The sequence below is a fragment of the Anomaloglossus baeobatrachus genome, chromosome 9 (genome assembly GCF_048569485.1).
Source record: "Anomaloglossus baeobatrachus isolate aAnoBae1 chromosome 9, aAnoBae1.hap1, whole genome shotgun sequence".
NCBI classification, from domain to species: domain Eukaryota; kingdom Metazoa; phylum Chordata; class Amphibia; order Anura; family Aromobatidae; genus Anomaloglossus; species Anomaloglossus baeobatrachus.
Window position 1 is genome coordinate 79853784 of NC_134361.1, and position 26519 is coordinate 79880302.

At 43.7% G+C, this 26519-nt stretch overlaps 1 protein-coding gene across 1 annotated transcript in view; it reads right to left on the reverse strand.

Annotated features, from left to right (window-relative positions):
- IL1RAPL2 (interleukin 1 receptor accessory protein like 2) overlaps positions 1–26519 on the reverse strand; it is a 1148049-nt gene that overhangs the window by 59947 nt on the left and 1061583 nt on the right. The window contains exon 8 of the mRNA XM_075323820.1: positions 12890–13035. Within this exon, the coding sequence (XP_075179935.1) occupies positions 12890–13035 (146 nt within the window). The remainder of the gene's footprint in view (positions 1–12889; positions 13036–26519) is intronic.

Here is a 26519-nt window from a genome sequence, read left to right on the forward strand (position 1 = left end):
CCCAAAACATCAACCAACAGCGAAGTTTGGAGGTGGGAACATCACAGTATGGGTCTCTTTTTCAGCATACAGCACTGGCAAACTTCATGTGATTGAATGAAGGAAGGATGAATTTACAAATCTAATGACTCAATCTTGATAAAAATCTGCTGCCATCTACCAGGATGCTGCAGATGAAACAAGATTGGACATCTCAACAAGACAATGAACCCAAGCACACAGACAAGGAAATTCTGAATTGGTTTCAGAGAAAGAAAATAAAGCTGCTGGAATGGTTCAGCCAATCACCAGACCTGAATCCAATAGAAAATGTATGAAAGGAACTAAAATTCAGATTTCACAGAAGGAACCTTCAGTATTTGAAGAATGGTTGTGTAGAAGAATGGCCCAAAATCTCACCGGAGCAATGCATTCAACTAGTTTTTTCCGTACAGTAAGCATCCTCATCACCAACAAAGGCTTTTGTATGAAGTATAAAGTAAATCTCCCTGTGTCCTTTCTCATTATTACACATCACTAAATTTATCGACATCTATGGTTTCATTTCTTTGTCTGTGTGGACTGGATGGGTTGTTACTGACATCTCATGAGAAATTCATGTCAATAGCGCCTTTAGAAATATATTTGCTTAGAAAATTAGTGATGTGTTCAATACTTATTTCCCTTGTACCCAGTGTCTTTTTTGCGGTGGTACGGGCCGGTACGGCATACCGGAAAATCTGAAGAGCACCTCTGGCTCTGTCCACATGGCTAATTTGTAAACTATATAAATTAGCCCTGTGTGGAGTGGAGGCACAAGCCAGAGGCGTATCTAGGGGGGAGCTGGCGGGGCGCTGTCGGGCTGCCTGATGCGGTGGTGTGGAAGTCTGCCGAGGTGGGAGTCGCTATTCTCTGAGTGTGGCTGTCAAGCTGACAGCAGCACTCATAGAAACTTCAGCGCGCAGCTCCCACTGCTCAGTTGTCCTTGTATCTGTCAGACGCAAGGACAATTGGAGTGGTGATCCCTGGCGCTGACTTCCAGGTCAGAGCGAAGGCTTTCATGGGATCAGGTCAGCTGATCACACTGCTGACCCGGAAGCCAGCGCCGCAGCGTGGAGGCAGCAGAGAAATGCTGATAAGTGCTCCACTGTGGAGCTGAAGATATAGAGGAGGAACATTATGGGGTGAGAGGGGAGTATTTATGAAACAGTATGGGGGAGAGAGGGTGGGGGAGGAAACTATCTGTGGACACACTATGGGACACACTATGGGACACACTGTGGACACACATACGAACATTATCGCTATAGCAGCTTCACATGCACTTACCTGGCCGGCGAACCGCCTCCTTCCTAAGGGGCGGGTCGTGCGGCATCACAGTGATGTCACACGACAGGCGGCCAATAGAAGCGGAGGGGCAGAGATGAGCGGGACGTAAACATCCCGCCCACCTCCTTCCTTCCTCATTGCAGCTGGGACGCAGATAAGGTGATGTTCCTCGGCTCCTGCGGTTTCACACACAGCGATGTGTGCTGCCGCAGAAACAAGGAACAACATCGTAACATCGGTCCTTCCGAAATTATGGAAATGACCGACGCTACACCGATGATACGATTTCGACGCTTTTGCGCTCGTTAATCGTATCAAACACGATTTACACACTACGATGTCGACAGCGACGCCGGATGTGCGTCACTTTCGATTTGACCCCACCGACATCGCACCTGCGATGCCGTAGTGTGAAAAGTACCCCTTAGGGGCCTTGTGTCGAGATGTGTTACAGAAGACCGGAGAAGATGGAAATCTGCAGAGGCGAGATATGAATGTGAAAAGTTATCATTGCGTCAGGACAAAATAAAGAATAGAAATGAAATGACTAGAGACAACATCATCTATAAGGTACCTGAATGTAAATGTTTATTTGTGATACTGACAATGTCTTATCATTAGGTCTTGGTCCCACTTGCGCATTGCTTCTGATGTGAGCGCAATGGGACCCCCACTGATCAGGTGATTATGGTGCAGGTGGCCGGAAATGCTTATTTCTGGATCTGCTCCGTCCTCTGATGGTGTCCGCGGCCGGGTACTGCACATCCACCTCATTGATTTTAATAGGAGACTGCTTCCACTATCAGAAGATGGAGCAGATCCAGAACTGAGCACTTCCGGCCATTGGCCACCTGCCACCACCGGCACCTAGTATAGGGAATTGGTGGGGTTGCCAGGTGCCGGACCCCGACCAATCAGACATTGGTGACCTATCCCAAGAAAGGTCATTAATGTTAAAGTAGTAGACAATCTCTTTAATAAAGTCTTGTGCCGTCTGACAAGTTAAGGGTTACTATGTTTTTATTTATGTTGTTAGAGGCATTAAAGGGGTTGTCCAAATTTGTGATGTGTCTGTTGTGTCACTCTGTGACTGCAGCCTTCTGAATTCTCACAGTGTGCACATTGCACACTGTGAGGATTCTCTGGTGCCGGCAGTGACAGTGGGAGGTTATCAAGCTGCAAGTATGCGATTTACATAGATGTGGTCACGTGCTGAACAGACATGCGCAATGAAAATGAATTGACTGAGGCCGGACACATCAAATCAGAATGTGGCCAGAAGTATACAAATCTCATACTGTGCCCACATGATCGTCCACTCTCTCCACTGGCACCCCCCCCCCCCCATCTCCGCTCCTCAACCTTGGCCGGCGGTGCCTGACAGCGCCCCCCCCCGCTCCTCGCCTCAGAGATGCGTACCGGCAAATACTTTTTTACAAAAAAAGCACTGTTTCTACGTACAAAGATAGCATTACTCGCTCCAAACCTAATAGTGTTCAGCGCAAGTTTGTCACCCATTCAGTCCCATGTGATATATAGAACAGCACTGCAAGGGATAGAAATTAAGTAAATTACAAATTATGTAACACTCTAAGAAACTCGGATATGAAATATTGGCATTACTGATATCACTTGTGTATAGAAATACTGTTGGGACTATAATAATATATTAGTTGCCATATTGGGGTGCAATGAGCAACATTTTTGTACATATCCCTTTATTAGGTACTGTATACTAAGAACTTGATAAGAGTGACAGATCTGTAATGGTTGCACCAGATAAATTAATGAATACATGGAAGGGTTGATGGCTAAGAAGTACAGCAGGGCATATCAAAAGCTAGACAGCAACTTAAATGTCAAATTCTCAGTATTGCCCAGTATCAAAGAGTTGGTTATTGGGTAAAAATAATATAATGTATTAATTTATAAACCTATAATCTCCAAACTTCAACATTTCTGATACCATGTTTCCCCGAAAATAAGACATTGTCTGATATTATTTTTTGCCTCCCAAAATGCGTTAGGCTTATTTTCGTGGTAGGGTTTATTCCCAGGGAAACAAGGGTTGGGGATAAGTTTATCCCTCAAAAAAGGAGGGGAAAGTACGGGCTAAGCTGTCCTGGAACCACAGGAGCCAAGGGTTAATAAATTCCTTTTTATTTGTTCACAGATCTACGTGTTTCAGAGACATATCCATCTCTTTCATCAGGGCATCCAAAGGAATCAAGTATCTTGATTCCTTTGGATGTCCTGATGAAGGAGATGAATGTCTCTGAAACACGTAGACCTGCGAACAAATAAAAACAAATTTATTAACTCTTGGCTCCTGTGGTTCCAGCGCGGCTTAACCTGTACTTTCCCCTCCTATATTGAACCATTTTCAGGGCTGCTGCTGACCACCACCATCACATGCGCTACAAGCAGTTGTATCTTTCACAACTGAACCAGGTGAGTACTACTACAGTACTGCCCTCATTATCCCTACCGGGTAAGACCCTATTGCGCTCTTTTATCCACCGCTCCTCATCTTCCTATCCCTCAATAGAGTCAGAACTTCCTCAGGAGAATCATACTTACCATTCCCCAGACGTCTGCATCTCTCCCAGGTTCTCCTGCGATCCACAGTGGGCGCTCCAAGCAAGTGTGCTCCATAACGGTCCTTCCCTGCTTCCAGCTGACACTCATACTCACATATGATCGCGCACACACACACAAACAACATCCAGTAATAGAACATCCGGTAATAATATGATATTGTTCCTGGCCGGCAGGGGCACCTGGGACGCAGTGCAGTGGAGCGAGAGGACCTGCGGTGATACACATTGATGTGTTCCATTGCAGGTCCTCGTGTTCCACTGTGTTTCAGGTCCCTGGAACAATACGGTATCACCGGATTTGTGTGTATGTGTGAGTGTACGTTCCACTGCAGGTCCTCCCGTTTGGGGTCTGGTGAGTATGATTGTGGGGGTCTTCTCTCATCTTTCTTCTCTGTTTTGGAGGTATCTGCTTTTTATAATTGAAGTGTCCTGCAGTATTAACTTTTTTAGCTTAAAGGATACTTCATTATTGAACCGCGACTAGGGCTTATTTTTGGGGTAAGACTTATATTTAAGGCTTACTCTGAAAAGGTTGGAAATTCCTGCTAGGGCTTATTTTTGGGGAAACACGGTATTTTGTCCCAAAAAGCAAAATTTTGCTGAAGGCTATTAGTTAACTATTATTAAAGAGTTCTATAAAGCAGCGCAGAGGACACAAAGATGTGTCTCCCCAACTTTCCCTTGAGAAACAAACAAGTTTCCACAGACACCATCCAAATGTGAAATGACTGGAGTTCAATGTCACATTTCTGGGATCGGACAAGTATAGTCATTTTGAGCAGCAAAAGGATGTGATGTGAATATACAGAAAGCTTTAAATTCAGCTTTTTATATTCATCTCCCATTGTCTTTTTTGGCTGTTCGATTCCTTCTGCATACTGTCTGAGATAATCATTAAATACCTTTGGTATTTTGTTAACACCTGCGCTCAGTAGCAGCATCATCTTTACCGGAACTCACAGTTGATAGCCGGCTACCTATCATTAATCCCTGAGTAGACGGCTAAACTTTCATGCATCACTGCTGTCAATTAAGTGAGAAATGGACTGAGTGGGTGTTATTAGATTCCTCTCTTTAGTTTTTCACTTTGCATTTCTTTACCATTTATGATTCTTGTCATCTTGTTCCAAGCAGAATATTTGTAACCTTGCATCTGATCTGAAATAGATCTGTCGGAAATTATTCTTTTCTTTTCACATTTTTCTATATTCTCGTTACAAATGTAAACTTATATTAATGTATTGAAGTCTGATTGAAAAGTTAAATCGTTTGTCTGAGAGTATAATAAATGGAAGGATGAGCAGTAAGTAAAAAGTAACAAACCTACTAGGACATGTCAGATCCAGACCGGTACAGAGTCCACTGCTTAGGTACATATACAATTACGCCTATTGGATGCAATATGTTTTGTTTTTTATTTATAGCACAATAGCAGATATGACAATACATATTATGGTGACTGATACACAGAGTAACTGCATTTTAGACACACAATTTATTTTATTCATAACTAGAGGTGAGCGGACCGGTGTATGTTGGGGTTGGGCCAGACTTTAGTTAAAAGTTCGTTTCGGGACTCAGACTTGACTTGAACTTGTTCCTGGACCCTAAAGGCCACATAACTCAATGGACACCCAAACTAATGGGTTCGAATTGAGTAACGAGTATAATGGAAGTCAATGACTGGTCAGTTTGGCTCTCCGCCTACATACAAACACAGCCATACACAGAACATTTCTAGGGAAGGGAAAACAGTTTTTTTTGGGGGGGACACAGCATCCGAAAATGTTGTTTTTACCCCCTCCGAGAACCATTCAGAGGCTGGAAGTGGCTCTCACTGGGACAGGCACCGACCGTACCCGAGCACCCCGATTCTTGATTGAGTAGTCAGCATACAAACAACACCCGAACTCGGAGACAGACTTTTTGTAAATGGCCATATTCGGGTTCGAACCTGGGAAACCCAGTGTTTGGACCTTTACAGTTCAGGTTCGCTTATCTCTAGTCATAACTATGAATGCTGTGGTGCTATACAGAGATGAATTTGCTCAAATCAGTCGGGAGGGTCAATGCGGTTCAACTCAAATTTGGTCTAAATTGAAGGTACCTTGATTGCTTTGAAAAGACATTTATTACACTATGACGCTCCTCCAGACATTAAAACATAATACACAGAGAAGAGGCAAAGCATTTAAAAATTAAAATATGATACATAGCTGTTTTAGGCCCTCACCTAACTAGTTATACCACTTCTGCTGCAGTTACCCTGATCCTCCACAGAGGTCTTTGTCTCTTTAAGGGCTGATGTAGCCACTTGTAGGGAGATGTCATCATTTATGTCAGAGCATACTGCTCCCCCATGTGTCGCCCCCCACAGAGTCAGCATAAGGAATCAAAACTTAAAACAGGTGAATACAATTTATGTTATTTCTTAATATTTAAGCCTTTTCCAAACAATCCAAAAAGGCTATTTGTGCAACATGAATTTCAAATTCACCAGAATCAGAAAATTTGGGACATAAACCCTTCTTAATCAGCATTTTGGCCCCAAGTAAAATAACATTACTTATAATACTCACTGCCGGCGCTGTTCCAGCTGTGTTGACATCCGTTCTCCCAAGGCTCATGTGACATACAATAAGCCTGCCTCTGGACATATCAAACATCAGGAGGATTTGAGCAGCCAACTGGAGCCCTGACTTCCTCTAGATGTTTGATTTGTCTGAAGTTGGGAAGAGTAAAGCCAGCACTGATTAGACGCATGGCTCTCATGACTTAATGTCAGATGGGCCCTTGGAGAGTGAGTGCCCACACCTCTGGAACAGCGCCAGGACTGGTGGTGAGTATACATGTTGTTATTTTACTTGGGGGAAACATGCTGATTAAGAAGGGGTTGTCCAAGTAGTGTACAACACCTTCAATTCAATTCAACCCAATACACATGTACCTAGGCAATGGATTCTGTACTGAAATTCAATATGAGGCAACAAATATTAGAAAGAAATTATCCAGCACCAGAGAAATTCACTTTTAGATGTTCTATCCACACTCAGTTAGAGGGTAGCCGTGCTTGCCTAAGTTTTGAAATGTACTGTAGAGTCTTACCTAGATCTTAATGACAGGAGAAACTTTTCACATTTGTGTCACATCCGTATCTGCACATGCTGCTGCAACCCAAACCCTGGTTTCTAGGTGGTGATAATTTCCCTTTTGTTATTCACTTTTGTTTTGCTGAAGTGAGCTAGTATATACAAGTGCACCTCAATAAATTAGAATATCATCAAAAAGTTAATTTATTTGGGTTATTCAATACAAAAAGTGAAAAACATTTTATATAGAGTCATTACACACAGAGTGATCTATTTCAAGTGTTTATTTTTGTTAATGTTGATGATTATGGCATACAGCCAATGAAAACCCAAAAGTAATTATCTCAGAAAATTAGAATAATTAACACAAAACACCTACAAAGGCTTCCTAAGCATTTAAAATGGTCCATTAGTCAGGTTCAGTAGGCTACACAATCATGGGGAAGACTGTTGACTTGACAGATGTCCAGAAGGCAGTCACTGATACACTCCACAAGGAGGGTAAGCCACAAAAGGTCATTGCTAAAGAAGTTGGCTGTTCACAGAGTTCTGTATCCAAGTATATTAGTGGAAAATTGAGTGAAGGAAAAAGTGTGGTAGAAAAAGGTGCAGCCTTGATAGGATTGTTAAGAAAAGGCCATTCAAAAATTTGGGGGAGATTCATAAGGAGTGGACTGCTGCTGGAGTCAGTGCTTCAAGAGCCACCACACACAAACGTATCAAGGACATGGGCTACAATTGTCACATTCCTTGTGTCAAGCCACCGATGACCAATAGACAACGCCAGAAGCATCTTACCTGGGCCAAGGAGAAAAAGAACTGGACTGTTGCTCAGTGGTTCAAGGTGTTGTTTTCATATGAAAGTAAATTTTGCATTTCATTTGCAAATCAAGGTCCCAGAGTCTGGAGCTAGAGTGGAGAGGCCACAATTCAAGCTGCTTGAGGTCTATTGTGAAGTTTCCACAATCCGTGATGGTTTGGGGAGCTATGTCATCTGCTGGTGTTGGTCCACTGTGTTTTGTCAAGACCAAAGTCAGCGAAACCGTCTACCAGGAAATTTTAGAGCAGTTCATGCTTCCCTCTGCCGACAAGCTTTTTGGAGATGGAAATTTTATTTTCCAGCAGGACTTGGTGTCGGGGGCAGGGGCAAGCTTCCCCGTCGGGGGGGCTGCTCGGGGAGATCGCGCTCGGATCCGGTGCCTTCTCCTCAGTGGCTCGAGTGTGCCGGACCTGGGGCTCGAGCAGCGCTCCTTGCCCACGAGTGAAAAGGGGGTGGAATTTGAATTTGGGATATATACTGAGTTCGTGACGCCACCCATGGGTTGTAGTGATGGTGGGCACCACCGCTGCTGGTGACGGGGTTCACGGGAGTGCAGGGTTGCGGTGCAGCGTAGAGCGGTGCCGGATGGCACTGGTGTGCTCACTCAGACACAGATGGACAAGTGTCCGGTAAACCAAACGGCTGGATGGACGGGGGCCCGCAGCCGGCTGCGGTGTTCTCCCTGGATGGGTTGATGGTGGCTGTCGTTTCCCTGCACCTGTGTTTTGTGTCTTGACTCCAATGCCTGGGTACTGGGAGTCCGCTCCCCGATGTATACGTGCCGGAGGAGCCCTTTTGCCCACAGATGCTGGCCCTTTGGATCTCTGGCCCTTGGCGGTGACACTTATCCAGAACGGTTGGGCTTTTGCCTTCACTCGGGACTTGGGTGGGAATGAACCCCTGAGGTCCAGACCGCAATCAGAAAATTTAACTAGAGGTTGGCTTTAAGCCTAGTCGGGGTATGAGTACCCTGCCTGGTGCTTGGCTCCAATCGGCTCCCCGGTGCGGTACTGGCGGGCCACTGCCCGACCCCGGTCCTATGGTTCCGCTGACCTTCGCCAACTCCTACAGACAGCCACCACCGTCTGCCGACCTTGCTGGACGTGCCTGGGCTCCAACCCAGACACCCACAGTTTTCACTCCTCACTCACTCCTGCCCACAACGGGACTGTCTGACTGACTGTCTGACCGACTACTGTGTTTTTCCCGCCTCCTGGCCTGTGAACTCCTCGGTGGGTGGGGCCAACCACCTGGCTCCACACCACCTGGTGTGGACATCAACCCTGGAGGGTGGCAACAAGGGTTTTATGTGTGACTGGTGTGACCTGTCCAAGGAAGGGGGGTGTATGATGTTGTGTAGTGACCTGTGACCCCTGGGGTCCAGGGCGTCACACTTGGCACCTGTCCACACCGCCAAAAGTACCAATACCTGGTTTAATAACCACAGTATCACTGAGATTAATTGGCCAGCAAACTCACCTGACCTAAACCCCATAGACCCAACAATGCAGACGAGCTGAAGGCTGCTATCAAAGCAACCTGGGCTTCCATAACACCTCAGCAGTGCCACAGGGTGATCGCCTCCATGCCACACCGCATTGATGCAGTAATTCATGCAAATGGAGTCTCAACTAAGTATTGAGGCATTTACTGTACAGACCTTTCACTAGGCGCCAACATTTCTGAGTTTAAAATCATTTTTCAGTTGGTCTTATATAATATTCTAATTTTCTGTGATAATGACTTTTGGATTTTCATTGGCTGTAAGCCATAATCATCATTAACAGAAATAAACACTTGAAATAGATCACTCTGTGTGTAATGACTCTATATAATATATGTGTGATGCCCTGGCAAAACCAGGTAGTCACAGAAGTAGTCCACCCTCCTTGATCCCACCAAAAACCCACAGCCAGGTACAACACACAGCCATTAAAGCCTATCCACCCCCTCATGACATTAGGGACACACCAGTGGGCGGGACCAGGCAGATGGGAATGCCCACCTAGGGGTTCTGAGGTGTCAGGGGTGGGAACATGACAGTTTTGAGTGAAGTTTTGAGTGGAGAGTCCAGACAGTGGAAGAGTGTTGACAATTGGAGTGTGAAGTGACAGGAGTCAAGGGTAGGGGCCCCTGGAATACCTGACTAGGTGGCAGACAGTAAACAGGGCCACAGGTGACGGAGATCTAGTCGCGAGAGACCTTAAGTGAACCGTGGCAGGGTTGTAGACCGCCGGTGCCGACAGCGGGAATCTGGTCCAGAAGTCATGCACAGACGGGGTGCCTGGACCCTAGGACGAGGAAGGTTGTATGTCCCTTGTTAATTAACCAGCAGAGGACGAAGTTTCAGGCCTTGTTCTCCAGAAGACTAGAGAGCGAAACGGAAGCCCAACACGGGGGATAGGGTGTCCGTCAGGACCCACAGAGATCCCAAGGGTCAGATTTCGCGGGCCACAGCTCCCAAACATACACAATACCGGGAGTGGACTTCCCCGTTCCATGCGGAGTTGTCCCACAGAAAACTAAGAAACTGAGTGCAGGAGGAAGGGACCCCTGTTTGCTACACCCGGGTGTGGGACCCGAATACACCCGCCCAGAGGCAACTTGGTTTACCACTGGACTTGTGTACGATTCTTTGAACAGTGAGTACATCATTGACCCCCGGTCCAACCTGGCACGCCACCTCCAGCAGCCATTACTCCCGTTTACCAGGGCCCCGGGACTACGCCTCCCCTACCCGTGGAGTGGATCCCATCTTGCTGCCCCGCTCCATCAGCCCCGGGCGCCCCATCACCAGACAGCGGCGGGTTCACCATCCCTCCCCGCAACCCACGGGTGGTGTCACCGACATATCAATCCCCTGTAAATATCCCCTTCCGATGGTTGTGAGGACAGACGGCCGTGCGAGCCCGGATCCGGTCACCACTCGAGCCGCAGCAGCGAACCCGGATCTGAGCGGCCCCAGAAGTGGCAGCGACCCCCGCCCGAAACATATGCGTTTCCCTTTTTGTATTGAATTACTGAAATAAATTAACTTTTTGATGAAATTCTAATTTACGGAGAAGCACTTGTAATTAGCTCTCTGTGGGAGCCATGGATGGGGCTCCCTTCTATATAAACCCCAGCAGGCTGACACTAGCTGTCTGTTATTAGTTAGTGTGTGTAGCTAGCACTTGGCTCTCACCTGGCTTTGCATTGAACTCTTGTTATCTGGTTTTCTCATGTATTGGCTTGAAATGTGTCTGCCTGCTTCCCTCCTAATTATGTCCTTGACGTTACTTCTCATCTTTGACCCTGCTTGGTGACCACTCCTGCTTCTGGATCGCACTTCAGGACGGTAGTCCTATGCTGAACCATTTATGAAAAACTCTGTCAGTAGTTTAATCTGCTAATCTGGTAATTTAATAGAAGCTAAGAGTTAAGTTGATCTAGCATAAAGCCGTAGCCAAATATAGTCTGGCTTAATTAACTGATTTCCAATTACCTGTTCAGTGAATTTCCGAATTTTAGCTAATGTTATTATGAGGTTTTATTATATGTAAATCTCTTAAGCCATGTGCATTGCCATGTCTCATCACTTACTAAACCGATATTTACTCTCATATCTTAAGTTTTTCATAATGTCGTATTTAACTATTATATTCTACTGTAATTGCTGATCCCTAAAACGTCTTTAAATTGTGCCATTTTTATAAACTGGGTCTATAGGCGAATAGTACTTTTATAGCAGTAAAACCAAGTAATCAAAAAGAAGAATGAGATAAACGGGAAAACAGTCTAAAGCCTTGTGCACACGCTGCAGTTTTGGGCTTTCACAGAAAAACGCACCCTCCGGCCGAAAAACACACCTTGTGTCAGTAAACACATAAAAAAGCATACAGTTTTTTGTCCTTTTTTTGCACATTTTTGTCCCATGCGTTTTTTTTAGCAAATAGCGATGGGCATACTCACAGATACCCGAGGTTGGCAGGTCTAACCGGATTTAAAAAAAAAAAGGAGGTTGCTGGTGAGATGTCACACTGCGACGCTCCCGCGATCCCACCAGCAACCTGACCTGGCAGGGATCGCTGGAGCGTCGCTACACAAGTTGCTGGTGAGCTCACCAGCAACCAGTGACAAGCCCCCAGCGCCGCGTGGAAGATGCTGCGCTTGGTAACTAAGGTAAATATCGGGTAACCAACCCGATATTTACCTTGGTTACCACTGCACGGAGCTACACGTGCAGAGAGCAGGGAGCAGCGCACACTGAGCGCTGGCTCCCTGCTCTCCTAGTTACAGCACACATCGGGTTAATTACCCGATGTGTGCTGCAGCTACATGTGCACAGAGCAGGGAGCAGCGCACAATGCTTAGCGCTGGCTCCTTGCTCTCCTAGTTACAGCACACATCGGGTTAATTACCCGATGTGTGCTGCAGCTACACGTGCAGAGAGCAGGGAGCAGCGCACACTGAGCGCTGGCTCCCTGCTCTCCTAGTTACAGCACACATCGGGTTAATTAACCCGATGTGTGCTGCAGCTACATGTGCACAGAGCAGGAACCGGCACTGACAGTGAGAGCGGAGGAGGCTGGTATCAAAGGTAAATATCGGGTAACCAAGGACAGGGCTTCTTGGTTACCCGATGTTTACATTGGTTACCAGCCTCCGCAGAAGCCGGCTCCTGCTGCCTGCACATTTAGTTGTTGCTGTCTCGCTGTCACACACAGCGATCTGTGCTTCACAGCGGGACAGCAACAACTAAAAAATGGCCCAGGACATTCAGCAACAACCAACGACCTCACAGCAGGGGCCAGGTTGTTGCTGGATGTCACACACAGCAAAATCGCTAGCAACGTCACAAAAGTTGTTCGTTAGCAGCGATGTTGCTAGCGATGTTGCTTAGTGTGACGGGGCCTTAACTCTGTTCCAAGATAAGCTATCATTAGGTAAACACAGGTAATCCCTTTATTTTTTATGAACATAATAAATCTTTAAAACTTGATGTGAAAAAACCTAGTCTTTAGTTAAGATGGACTTATGTCTACCTTCAACCTTAAAAACTATGAAACTATAAGAATTGAGGTCAATAATACCTTTCTTTCTTAAGATGACACTTGCATGCTTGCGGCCATTTCTGTTTTCCACGTGGCAGGTGTAGTTACCAAGGTCTCCTTCTTGTACAGCATCAAATGTTAGAGCCAGTTCCACCTCCTTCTCCCCAAGGTGTTCTCTGAGTAACCTAGATAGATCACAATGCAAGGAAAAGTTAATGCCGCAATTCTCAAATTGTACAGTACTAGATAAAAGTTTGGACACATCTGTACACTGTGTTCCAAATTATTATGCAAAAAATATTTTTCCATATTTTCCTAAATTAACTTTATGAATTACAGTCATTGTTATTTTCCGGTCCTCTACTATTCGAGTATAACTGAAATGTTTTTGATCAAACTGCCTATGAAAACAGTATATTTTTAAAAATAATAAACAGTCAAAATGCAGTCAAAATGCATGTTCCAAATTATTATGCACAGCAGAGTTTTCAACCTTTTTATTTTTATTTTGAAAAACAAAATGGTGAATTGTGAAATTATAAGCATTATCAGCTTATTACAAAATGAAATCAAACAGTTTTGAAGTCAAAACTTAATTCTAGGTGATGTTACATTTGCACATAGGACCCCTTGTTCGAAAGAAGCTTCTGAACTCTCTCATCCATTGATTTTGTCAGTTTTTGGATGGTTTGTGCTTCAATTGTTTTGCATGTGGACAGAATACCCTCCCAGAGCTGTTGCCTAGATGTAAACTGCCTCCCGCCATCATAGACGCTCCTTCTGATGATGCTCCAGAGGTTCTCAATGGGGTTGAGGTCAGGGGAAGATGGTGGCCACACTATAAGTTTGTCCTCTTTTATGCCCATAGCAGCCAGAGATGCAGATGTGTTATTTGCAGCATGAGACGGTGCATTATCATGCATGAAAATTATCTTGCTGCGGACTGCACGGTTCTTCCTCCTGAACCATGGCAGGAAGTGCTGTTTTAGAAACTCCACATAGATTATGGAGTTCATCTTTACCCCTTCATGTATCCTAAAGGGGTCAACAATCTCTCTCCCCATGATTCCAGCCCAAAACATTACTCCCCCTCCTCCTTGTTGGCGCCTTAGCCATGTTTTCATGGGGTGTCCATCAACCAGCCATCCTCCACTCCATCCATCTGGACCATCGAGCGTTGCACGGCACTCATCGGTGAACAAAACAGTTTGAAAGTCAGTCTTCATGTATGGTTTGGCCCCTGGAGCAGTTTCTGTTTGTGTGCAGTGGATAGAGGTGGCGACAGGATGGCTTATGCACAGCTGCAAACCTCTGAAGACCCTGCATCTTGTTGTTCGGGGGATGCTGGAGACACCAGCAGCTTCAAAAACTTGTCTGCTGCTATGATAAGGCATCTTAGCAGCTGCTCTTTTAACCTGACGCAATTGCCTGTTGGAAAGAGTCCTTAATTCTTCCTTATCAGCACGCACACGCGTGTGCTGGGAATCAGCTACATACTTCCTGAATGTGCGATGATCACGATGAAGTTTCTTGGCAATGTTGATTGTAGTCATGCCTTGACCTAAATACTCCACAATTTGTTGCTTCTCAGCAGCCGACACATCCTTTTTCTTTCCCATTTTGGCTAAAAATGTAGGCTGCTTAATAATGTGGAACATCCTTCTTAAGTAGAGTTGAGCGCGGTTCGTAGTTCTCCAGTTCGCGGCTCGAGTGATTTTGGGGGCTGTTCTAGATCGAACTAGAACTCGAGCTTTTTTGCAAAAGCTCGATAGTTCTAGATACGTTCGAGAACGGTTCTAGCAGCAAAAAGCAGGGCTTTTTACAGCTACAGTGTGCAGGAGCCATCGCTGGCAGCCTGCCAGAAGCTGGTAACCAAGATAAACATCGGGTATCCAAGCAAAGCGCTTTGGTTAGTAACCCGATGTTTATCCTAGTTACGTGCAGGAAGCCCAGACTTCCCCGCTCAGCTCGCTCCGCCTCCTCCTGCCCGCGGCATGTACACACACACACACACACACACACACACACTCTGCACACATGGCCCCGCTCGGCTTACCTGCGGTGATGAAGTCCCGCCATCCCGACCTCAGCGCTGTCACTGTCCTCCATGGCCGCCGCTTGTCACATCACCTTCTCTCGCTTCCGACCCGAGACTGACTAGCGGTGACGTCACGGGCCTCTCGTGATACTTGGCTGTGAAGGCGGCGGTCATTGAACTCAGTGACAGGTGCTGTCAGTGTGCTGGAGATCAGCGCAGGTAATGTACCTCGCTGACAGCAGCACTTGTCATGCCCTGCAGTGACCTGGGCTGACCTATTGATGTTAGCTCAGGTCACTGCACTGCTCTCCCAGCCAATGGGGAACATTCTGCTCTTCATTGACTGGGACAGTGTGGATCGTCATGGCAACCCCTTGGATTACACCAGACCTGGATTTGTTTTTCTTTCTAATAAATTGGTTAAAGAGGGAATGTTTTGGGGAGTGTTTTTTCAAATAAAAATGTGTTTGTCGTCTATTTTTTTTTATTACTGACTGGGTTGGTGATGTCGGGTATCTGATAGACGCCTGACCTCACCAACCCCAGGGCTTGATGCCAGGTGACATTACACATCTGGTATTAACCCCATATATTACCCCGTTTGCCACCGCACCAGGGCGCGGGATGAGCTGGGGCGAAGCACCAGGATTGGCGCATCTAATGTCTGTCTGGAGAAGAGCAGACAGCAGCTGCAGAACTACAAGGCTCAGCATACTCCATCCAGGACTGTATGCAGAAGTTTTTTGCCCACCAAAAAAATGACGTGGGCTTCGCCATATTTTTGTATGCTAGCCAGGTACAGCAGGCAGCCACGGGCTGCCTCCAACCCCCAGTTGCCTATTTGTACCCGGCTGGGAACCAAAAATATAGGGAAGCCCGTTTTTTTTAATAATTTCACTTATTTCATGAAATAATTAAAAAACAAATGACGTGGGCTTCGCCCCATTTTTGTGTCCAGCCAGGTACAACTAGGCAGCTGGGGATTGGCACAGGTTAGCCCGAGGTTTCTGGGCGCCTCTGCTGCGAATTTCAGTCCGCAGCCGTCCCAGAAAATGGCGCTTTCATAGAAGCGCCATCATCTGGCGCTGTATCCAACTCTTCCAACAGCCCTGAAGCCGGGTGGCTTGTTTGGTAATCATGAGTTAATACTGGCTTTGTTTTACTAGCCAGTATTAAGCCAGAGATTCTTAATGTCAGGCACGTTTGACCCGGCCATTAAGAATCTCCAATAAAGGGTTAAAAAAAAGACACCACACAGAGAAAAAATACTTTAATAGAAATAAATACACAGACACATTAGAGACTCCATGTTTATTACCCCCTGTCAGCCCTCCACGATCCATGGTCTTCTGTCTTTCTCGTTCAACAAATGCAGCTCTGCTACATCACTGCTGCATGGGGGAAGACGCTGCTTCCCGTGGAGCATTCACTCCGTGAAAGCTGCACGAGAAGCAGTGTGCAGCCTTCACTCCGTGAGTGATCAGTGCTGCTAGCGGTAACAGCGGTAATGCTGACAGACGCGTTACCATAGCAACGGTGCTCCCGGAGCCGCGGATAGCGGTGACGTCACCGCTAACTGCGTTGCTATGGCAACGGTGATCTCCGTTAATGACCGGTTGTGTCAGCCGGTCCCTAACGGAACGGGGAGTCCACCGTGTGCTACAGCATGTCGCCGGTACTTGGCGATACACAAGTGTGCACCGTGTACCGGAGAGATGCACTCGCAGGTCCTACATGACGCGTCATAGTCATGTGAGCAGTCTGTAGCCAATGAGATAATAGCCACGTGACTGGTCACATGGCTATTTTGACGTCACGATAGGTCCTGCATCTCTGCTGGCAGTGCCGGTCACCGGGAGGATTCAGCGATCATCGGCTGGAATAGCGGCAGGAGACAGAGTGCAGGAGGGATCGCGGGGACCGGTAAGTGTTATGGCAATGTTTATTAACTGTATGTGTACATTTATAATGCATTTTTATGTGTTTGTGATTGCCTCCCATTATAGCCTATTGGTTCGAGTTCGGTTCGTCGAATGTTCGACGAACCGAACTCGAACGGGAGCTCCGTTCGGCGAACCGACCTCGAGCCGAACCGCGACCGGTTCGCTCATCTCTATTCTTAAGTAGTCTTGCCTTTATTTGGACACACCTTCCAAACTAATGTGCACAGGTCTCTGCAATTGCTTTCAGTGATATGAAGAGTCCTGACACCATCACCAGCAATGAGTTTACAGGACAAACAAAAAATGTCTAACCTTATCACTCCTAAACTCTTTCTGCATAATAATTTGGAACACAGTGTATATAGAATGTTTTTTACTTGTTATAACTGGAATGTGCACATTGTAGATTTAGACTGAAAGAAAAGAATACATAAGGAAATAAGGAGCAAGGAAACGTGTGAAGCAAACCAAGGTACAGTATGTGTTAAACCTTAGATTTGTCAATGCTCTACCGTTTTATTCTGATGACACCTTTAGATACTCTTGACGTTCTCTCAAACATCTTCACCGGGAAGTCACCAAGAATGGTTTTCCAATCATATTGAAGAAGCTCACAGAGGTGCAGTCCAACTCATCATATACCATCTCAATTGGGTTGCGGTCGAGTGGTTTTGGATGCCTCATCTGATGCAGCACACCATCCCTCTATGTCTTGGTTCCATATCCCTTAAAGGCATTTTTCTTTTAACAAAGTTAATTTTAAAGTTGATTTTCATCAAAAGATCTTATAATAATAATTTCCACAATTGGATGTGTTTAAATTTTTTCTTTTCCTGTGCTGAGATAATCTTATATATGTGCCCCGGCTATGTACTGTGCAATGGCCGTGATTTGATCATACCAAATCTCATGGGAAGTGGGGGATGAAAAGAGAATATACATTTAGGATAGCACATGATCCTAAATGATTCTGTGAAATAAAACATCTTTTTGTCTGCTTTTAAAAAATGTTTTACCTCAAATAAAGAGAAATTTACGATCTCATGCTGTAATGTGTGTATACTTTTATTATTTCCTCTCCTGCCCAAGAGATGTGGTATGATCAGACCAAGTTCCTTGCATGGTTTAAAACTGCCATTACACAGTAAATAGCAGGGACAGGAATAGAGTAAGCCGACATGGAACGGGTTGCCCAAAATCTTAAGGTGTCACATCCACATCCTTCGTGGCTAAGCAGGGTCTATATTCTCTAGGGTCTTCTAGGGTATCCCTTAGCCCTTATTTGTCTGTACCTAACACCTTGTGTCTTGTATATTGAGGCTATCCTATAAAAGCAGAGACAGGAAAATGGTAAGCCGAAGTGGAATGGGGGCGCCCAAAAGCTTAAGGTGTTATACCCTCCGTGGCTAGGCATGGTCAAAATTTCCCTAGGGTTCCCTAGGGTATCACTTAGCTCTTATTTGACTGTCCATGACACCTCGTGTCTTTCTCTATGCGGACTTTTATGGTTTGTTTTTGTTGGGTATGTATTGTCACTATCAATTTTTTAATAATTTACTAACCAAGTGTATTTTATTGGGGTTTTTGAGATTTTTTTGTTTAAATAATGTTCATAGTCTGCCCAATATCATCTTCATTTGTTAATTATTTCATTACACAGTACATAGCAGGGACACATTCAGTGGGTGAAATAAGTATTGAACATGTCAACAATTTCCTAAATAAATATATTTCTAAACATGCTATTGACATAAATTTCTCACCAGATGTCGGTAACAATTTATCCAGTCCACACAGACAAAGAAATCAAACCATAGATGATCATAAATTAAGTTTTGTGTAATAATGAAAAATGAACCACTAAACACTCTCTCCCGATAATTACAATTTTCCGAAGCAACAAATACCCTAACAAAAAACTCCATATTAAAACATAACTTTTAAATAACTATTGATTAGAACACACATTTAAAAATACATATTGTGCAACGAGAACTACACTAATCATCCAGTAACATACTGCAATAGTTAATTAAAAATTATGTTTTAATAAGGATAGACTTTAGTTAGGGTATTTTTGCTTCAACAAATTGTAATAATGAGAAATGACACAGGGAAAAAGTATTGAACACATGAAGAAAGAGAGGTGCTAAAACCAAAGGAAAGTCATGACACCAGCTGAAATCTATCAGTAATTAGAAAGCAATCCTGACATTAAGTGAAAAATAATATCAGCTGGTTTCACTGATGGCCTAAAAAAAGATGTTTCATTACCAAGGTGTCACACAAGAAACATTTTATGATTGGTAAAACCAGTGAGCTATCTCAAGACCTTCACAACTTTATTGTTTCAAAACATACTGATAGCATTTATTATAGAATGAATTGTAAACTACTTAAGGCTCCAGGCAGCACGCTTGGGACCATAATCCAGAAGTTGAAAGAAAATAATTTCACTGTAAACTAGGCACAACCAGGTACTCCCCACAACATTTCAAACAGAGGAGTGAAAACAATTATCAGCAGAGTTGTCCAAGAGCCAAGGGCCACCTGTGGATAGCTCCAAAATAATGTGGACTTATCAGGTACAATTTTTTCAAAGAAAACAAAAAGTAATGCACTCAATCACCATGGCCCGTATGCATGCATACGGCACTGACACATTTCATGTAATTGAAGGAAGGATGAATGGACAAATAGACATTCTTGATAAAAAAAATCTGCTGTTATCTACCAGTATGCTGAAGATGAAACTAGATTGGACATTCCAGCAGGACAATGATTCTAAACACTCAGCCAAGTAAACTCTGAATTGGTGTCAGAGAAAGAAAATAAAGCTGCTAGAATGGCCCAATCACCTGACCTGAATCCAATAGAAATTTATGGAAGGAATCAAAGTTCAGAGTTCATAGAAGAAACCCACGGAACACGTGGATTTGAAGAGTGTTTGGGGGGAAAAGAATGGGCCAAAATCTCAGCTGATCAATGCAGGTAACTAGTTTCTCCACAAGGAGGTCTCTTGATGCTGTCATCACACCAAAGGCTTTTGTACTGAGTATAACATAAATTTCAGTAAGTGTGTTCAATACTTTGTCCCTGTGTTATTTCTCATTTTTACATATAACTTAATTTATGGACATCAATTGTTTGATTTCTTTGCCTGCGTGGATAGGATGGGTTGTTACCGATATCTGCTTAGAAATTAATGTGATAGCACCTTTAGAAATCTATTTACTTAGAAAATTGATGACGTGTTCAATATGTATTTCACCCACTGTATGTGAAATTTTCTCAGCACAGGACCATTTTTCTAAACAGATCCAATTGTGAAATTAAGTAATATTGTCAAATGTATTGATTCAAATGAACAATGTTTGTGAGACAACCCATTTAACCCCTTCATCCCCCTAGTTTTTTTTTTATTTTTTTCTTAAATAAGTAAAAAAAAGCAGCATGCGGTTCCTCATATTTTGATATACAGCCAAGATAAGTGTACAGGTTGGGGATGCAACCTGTAGCTATGTGCTGGGTATCATTATACGGGCGGACCCTACACCAAATATGTTACTTATTTATTTTTATACCAGGATACTGACCCACAGACAGTGCCTGTGATTGGTCGCAGTCAGACGCTGTCATACAGGCTGGAGCCGCATCTCACTACAACCAATCACAGATGCCAGGTCGGCCAGTGGGCGGGGAAAGTAGTGCATATGGATGAGCCTAATGAGTGGCTCAGGAAGTAAAGGAGAGGCCGTGGCAGCAGTTATTTTCTTAATTTTTCTTTTATTTATTTTCTTTATTTTTCCTTTATTTTTTTTAAATTTCTTGAGCTGCTGTCTACTGTCTGTCTGTATGGAGGAGAGCAGACAGCAGCTGCAGAACTACAAGGCTCAGCATCCTCCATCCAGGACTGTATGCTGGAGGAAGAGGCAGGGGTAGCAGAACTACAAGGCTCAGCATACTTCATCCACTAGTGTATGCAGGAGAGCAGACAGCAGCTGCAGAACTAGAAGGCTCAGCATACTCCATCCAGGACTGTATGCAGGAATTTTTTGCCCACTAACAAAATGACGTGAGCTTCGCCATATTTTTGTTTGCTAGCCAGGTACAGCAGGCAGGTACGGCTGCCCCCAACCCCCAGCTGCCTATTTGTACCCGGCTGGGAACTAAAAATATAGGGAAGCCCTTTTTTTAATTATTTCATGAATTTCTTGAAATAATTAAAAAAAACAAAAAAACAAACGTCATGGGCTTCATCCCATTTTTGTGTCCAGCCAGGTACAACTAGGCAGCTGGGGATTGGAATCCGCAGCACAGGTTAGCCTGAGCTTTCTGGGCCCCTCTGCTGTGAATTGCAGTCCGCAGCCACCCCAGAAAATGGCGCTTTCATAGAAGCGCCATCATCTGGGGCTGTATCCAACTCTTCCAGCAGCCCTGAAGTCGGGTGGCTTTCTGGCTAATAATGGGTTAATACTAGCTTTGTTTTACTAGCTAGTATTAAGCCAGAGATTCTTAATGTCAGGCAAGTTTGACCCGGCCATTTGGAATCTCCAATAAAGGGTTAAAAAAAGACACCACACAGAGAAAAAATACTTTAATAGAAGTAAATACACAGACACACTTAGAGACTCCATGTTTATTACTCCCTCTCACCCCTCCACGATCCTGGTCTTCTGTCTTCTTTCTCCTTCAACCCATGCAGCTCTGCTACATCAGACAGCACTGCATGGGAGGAAGACGCTGCTGCTCCCCCGTGCAGTCTAATCACTCAGTGAGTGAGCAGAGGCTGTGGGTTGGTAAGCTGTGATGTCACCGCTGCCACCGTTGCTAAAGTAATCTTACTATACCAACGGTGATCTCCGTTATTCACCGGCTGTGGCATCCAGTCCTTGCATGTGGACTGACTCTGTAAAGAGCACCGACATGCAGGGACGGGGAGTCGATCATGTGCCAGAGCATCTCGCCGGTACCCCGAGATGCTCAAACGAGCACCACGTACCGGAGAGATGCACTGACAGGACCTAGCATGACGTCTAGCCATGTGACCAGTCTATAGCCAATGAGATAATAGACATGTGACTGGTCACATGCTATGATGACGTCACAGAAGGTCCTATCATCAATGCTGGTTACCGGGAGGGCGCAGCGATGATCGGCAGGAGAAGCAGTGGGAGGCAGAGTGCAAGACGCGTCGCGGGGACCTGTAAGTATAATGGAAATGTTTATTAACTAGATGTGTATATGTATAATGTGTTTTTATGTGTTTGTGTTTGCCTGCCATTGTTTTCAATGGGGTTCGAAGGTGTTCGTCGAACGTTCGTTGAACGGAGCCGCCGTTGACGAACCAAACTCGAATGGTAGGGGGTTGGCTCATCTCTACCCATGACGCCATTTTAATTTTCCATTTTTGTGCGTTAGTTTGTCCCTAAAAAAATATTTCTCAGTTCATCAATCTGGAGTTGAAAGTTCCAAAGGAGTAGGCAGGTTTGCACTGTGGTAGTGGCGCTAATGACGAAAAACAAATGGAGATGATCAAGAGTAGAAATGCCATCCTAAGTTGATATATTAAAGCAGCTTTTATTGTCATGATAATGATCTGACCATGAGTAAGGCTTACTGTCGGAAACGCGTAGGTCCGAGCGAGCACCTTTTTATACCTGTCACACTGTGGACTTTTGCCAATTTCATGTTCTGGAGTTTTTATCTGGCTACAATAGAAGCTAGGTTTTAGTATATCTACGAGGAGTGGCATTTCTTAAGCTGGATCATCTCCATTTGTTTTTTCCTCCCCTTCTTCCAAGAACCATAACTTTATATATTATTTGTTCAATATAGCTATGTCAGGGCTTATTTTTTGCAAGACAAGTTGTACTTTCGAAATAAATCATTCATTTTACAATATAATGTACTGAAAACAGGGGAAAAGTCCCAAGTGCCATGAAATTGCAAAAAAAAAGTGCAATAAAAGTGCAGTAAAAAAAAAAATCGATATTTGGGTTTTTATTTACCACGTTCACTACATGGTAAAACTGACCTGGTAGTATGAGGTCAGTATGGGTTTGTAGATACAAAACATGTAGATTTTTTTTTTAATTATTTAAGTGATAAAAAATGTTTTAAAAATATTTGCTTTTAGTGCCATTTTTCATGAACTGTAACACTTCTATTTTTTGGGATCCGGCACTTAGTGAGGGCTTATTTTTGCACCCAGAGCTGACATTTTTACTGATATAATTTTTGGGTAATATAATGTTTGATTGCCTCTTGTTGTATTTTATTGCAATTTTGCGGCGGCCCCAAAAACTTAATTGTGGAGGTTTTTTTTTGTTATGCTGTTTACCGATTGTATTAATTTATTTTATATTTTGATAAATCAGATATTCAGCATCAGCCTCGCTTTTTACAGCACAAGTCAATATCTCCTATAAATGCCAGTCTGCAGCCAGCGTTCACAGAAGGATTGTAATGACAGATACACCCCTATCTGTCATGACAATCCATTCAAACAATGGAGGGGAGAAAGGGTTAATCTCCTGCGCTGCTACACAGTCCAAATGATGTAAGTAAAATAATATTTTATTGGTCAACGCATTTCAAAGCCCTCAATGGCTTCTTCATCAGGACAATCATACTGTATATAGGTATATGATTGTCCTGATGAAGAAGCCTTTGAAGGCTTTGAAACGCGTTGACCAATAACTCATATTTTACTTACATCATTTGAACTGTGTGGCAGCGCAGGAGATTAACCCTTTCTCCCTTCCATTGTTTGATCTCCATGTGGGTTCTGCAGCGGCCTACAGACATTTATGGTGATTGTGACCTGCACAACCATATGAGGTGAGCGTCTCTAAGGTTTACTTTATTGTTTTACATTGGATAAAACCATATTTGTGTGATTTCTTCTTTCCAGCTTTGATTGAGTGACAACCCATTGGCACCCTGCAATCACATCAGAGGTACGCCGATGGAAGCGGGGAATGATGTGCACCCCCTTGCCAGTGCGTGTTCAATCTAGCTATCAATGTTTGACAGCGGGACTTAACTGGTTAACAGCTGGGGCAGATTTCTGATTCACCCTTGTCTGTTTGAGGTAAGCTGATTAAATCAGCCGTCATGTTCCAGGAAAGATGCGGGCTCAGCGTCTGAGCCCGCATCAAAGGCAGGGACACAACATATACGTCCTATATGCGAAGGGCTTAAGCACCCATTGACTTGTAATGGGCAAGTCTGATCCAGATATAAGTATTACATGCTGTGATTTTTTTTAACATGTACATCATTGGTCTGTGAGTAAAAATATACATGTTATCTGCTCATTAACTTACATAGGTTCTTGTAATGTCACTTTTACATATGGACATATCATACCATTATCTGAATGAGCCCTAATGATGGTAATTACATGTGCATCTATACAATCACTCAAATAGGAAAGACAAAAGTAAAAAATTGCCATTATATTATATTAAGTAAAAACAGGCTTTTAAATTCCCATTACCTCTGTGTTCTAATATCATAATTACTTTCGGAGCCTCTCTAGGTAAAATCAGAATTTATTATTATTTTATTTATTTATTTTTAAAGAACAAAAGTACAATTTTGTGAAATGTGTGATCTGAATTTCTCATTAAGCAGACAGGTTATTTGTGGCTTTCCGGCATAATTACAATGTTTGCAGTACATGTAGTTCTCACTTAATTGGATAGACAAAGAGTTTATTATTACTATTTTCGGGATCATTGAAGCTCGGTCCAGTAACATTTAGATGATCAGTTATGAAAGTGAGGATTACAGCGGAGGAAGCGCTGCTATCACATAACTACTTTTTCATTGCAGGTTCACCGGCTGGGCATTATTGCCCTTATGGCATTTCCATTTGAAGACATATTATTATTTTCTTGATCATTAAAGGAATAGCTGGAGTGTTCTACATGTGACATTTTCATAATCAGGGATCAATGCCTTGGTTTATTTCCATTCTCTAACCTTTTACACGCACTAATCTTGAAATTCCGTTTACTTCATAGAAAACCTGTTAATGCTCATTTAAGACGAAGAAACATTAACCACAAATAACCATTAATACATTTAAGACATTTCGATCATATACAGGGATTCTCCATTTCTTTAAATTAACTTGATCTAACTTGGCTACAAAAGTTCAAGAAAATCACTGCTGTATGATTGTAAACCACTACTGTATGATTGCACACCACTGCTGTATGATTGCAAACCACCACTATATGATTGCAAACCACTGCTGAATGATCGCAAACCACTACTGTATGATCGCAAACCACTGCTGTATGATTGCAAACCTCTGCTGTATGATTGCAAACCACTGCTGCATGATTGTAAACCACTGCTGTATGATTGAAAACCACTGCTGCATGATTGCAAACCTCTGCTGCATGATTGCAAACTACTGCTGTATGATTGCAAACCACTGCTGCATAATTGAAAACCACTTCTGTATGCTTGCAAACCACTGCTGTATGCTTGCAAACCACTGCTGTATGATTTCAAACCACTGCTGTATGATTTCAAACCTCTGCTGCATGATTGCAAACCTCTGCTGCATGATTGAAAACCACTGCTGCATGATTGCAAACCTCTGCTGCATGATTGCAAACCACTGCTGCATGATTGCAAACCACTGCTGCATGATTGCAAACCACTGCTGTATGATGGCAAACCACTGCTGCATTATTGCAAACCTCTGCTGTATGATGGCGAACCACTGGTGTATGATTTCAAACCACTGATATATGATTGCAAACCACTTTTGCATGATTGCAAACCACTGCTGCATGATTGCAAACCACTGCTGTATGATTGCAAACCACTGCTGTATGATTGCAAACCACTGCTGCATGATTGCAAACCACTGCTGCATGATTGCAAACCACTGCTGTATGATTGCAAACCACTGCTGTATGATTGCAAGCCACTGCTGCATGATCGCAAACCACTGCTGTATGATTGCAAACCACAGCTGTATGATTGCAAACCACAGCTGTATGATTGTAAACCACTGCTGTATGATTGTAAACCACTGCTGTATGATCGCAAACCACTGCTGTATGATCGCAAACCACTGCTGTATGATTGCAAACTACTGCCGTATGATTGCAAACTACTGCTGCATGATTGCAAACCACTGCTGCATGATTGCAAACCACTGCTGCATGATTGCAAACCACTGCTGTATTGTTCCAAACCACTGCTGTATGATTGAAAACCACTGCTGTATTGTTGCAAACCCCTGCAAAACCATTTTCTTTTAATTTTTTAAATTAAAAATTGGCACTAATTATGTAAGTTTTGGCTGCAAAAATGTGGCAACTTAATTAAATGTATTAGAGAATGACAGATCATTATGTGGCCACATCGGTATAGAATGAGATTACCATTATACATGGTGGGTTTTTTTACATTCCACACCAAATATTCACAGTTCATTGTAAAGGAACAAAGGTTTTTCAAACGTTGACATTCACAAGTAGTTGGAAAAATCTACAGGGAGATCAAGCCATGATTTCATCTTGCAATATATCAGGTCAGATTTTCACACTTTGCAAACCTTTGTATGAAAACTATGAAAAATTAGCAGGAAAATTCAAGATAAAATCTACATGTAATAGACAATTACTTTTATGGTGTTGGAGGAGGCTTGCTTGAG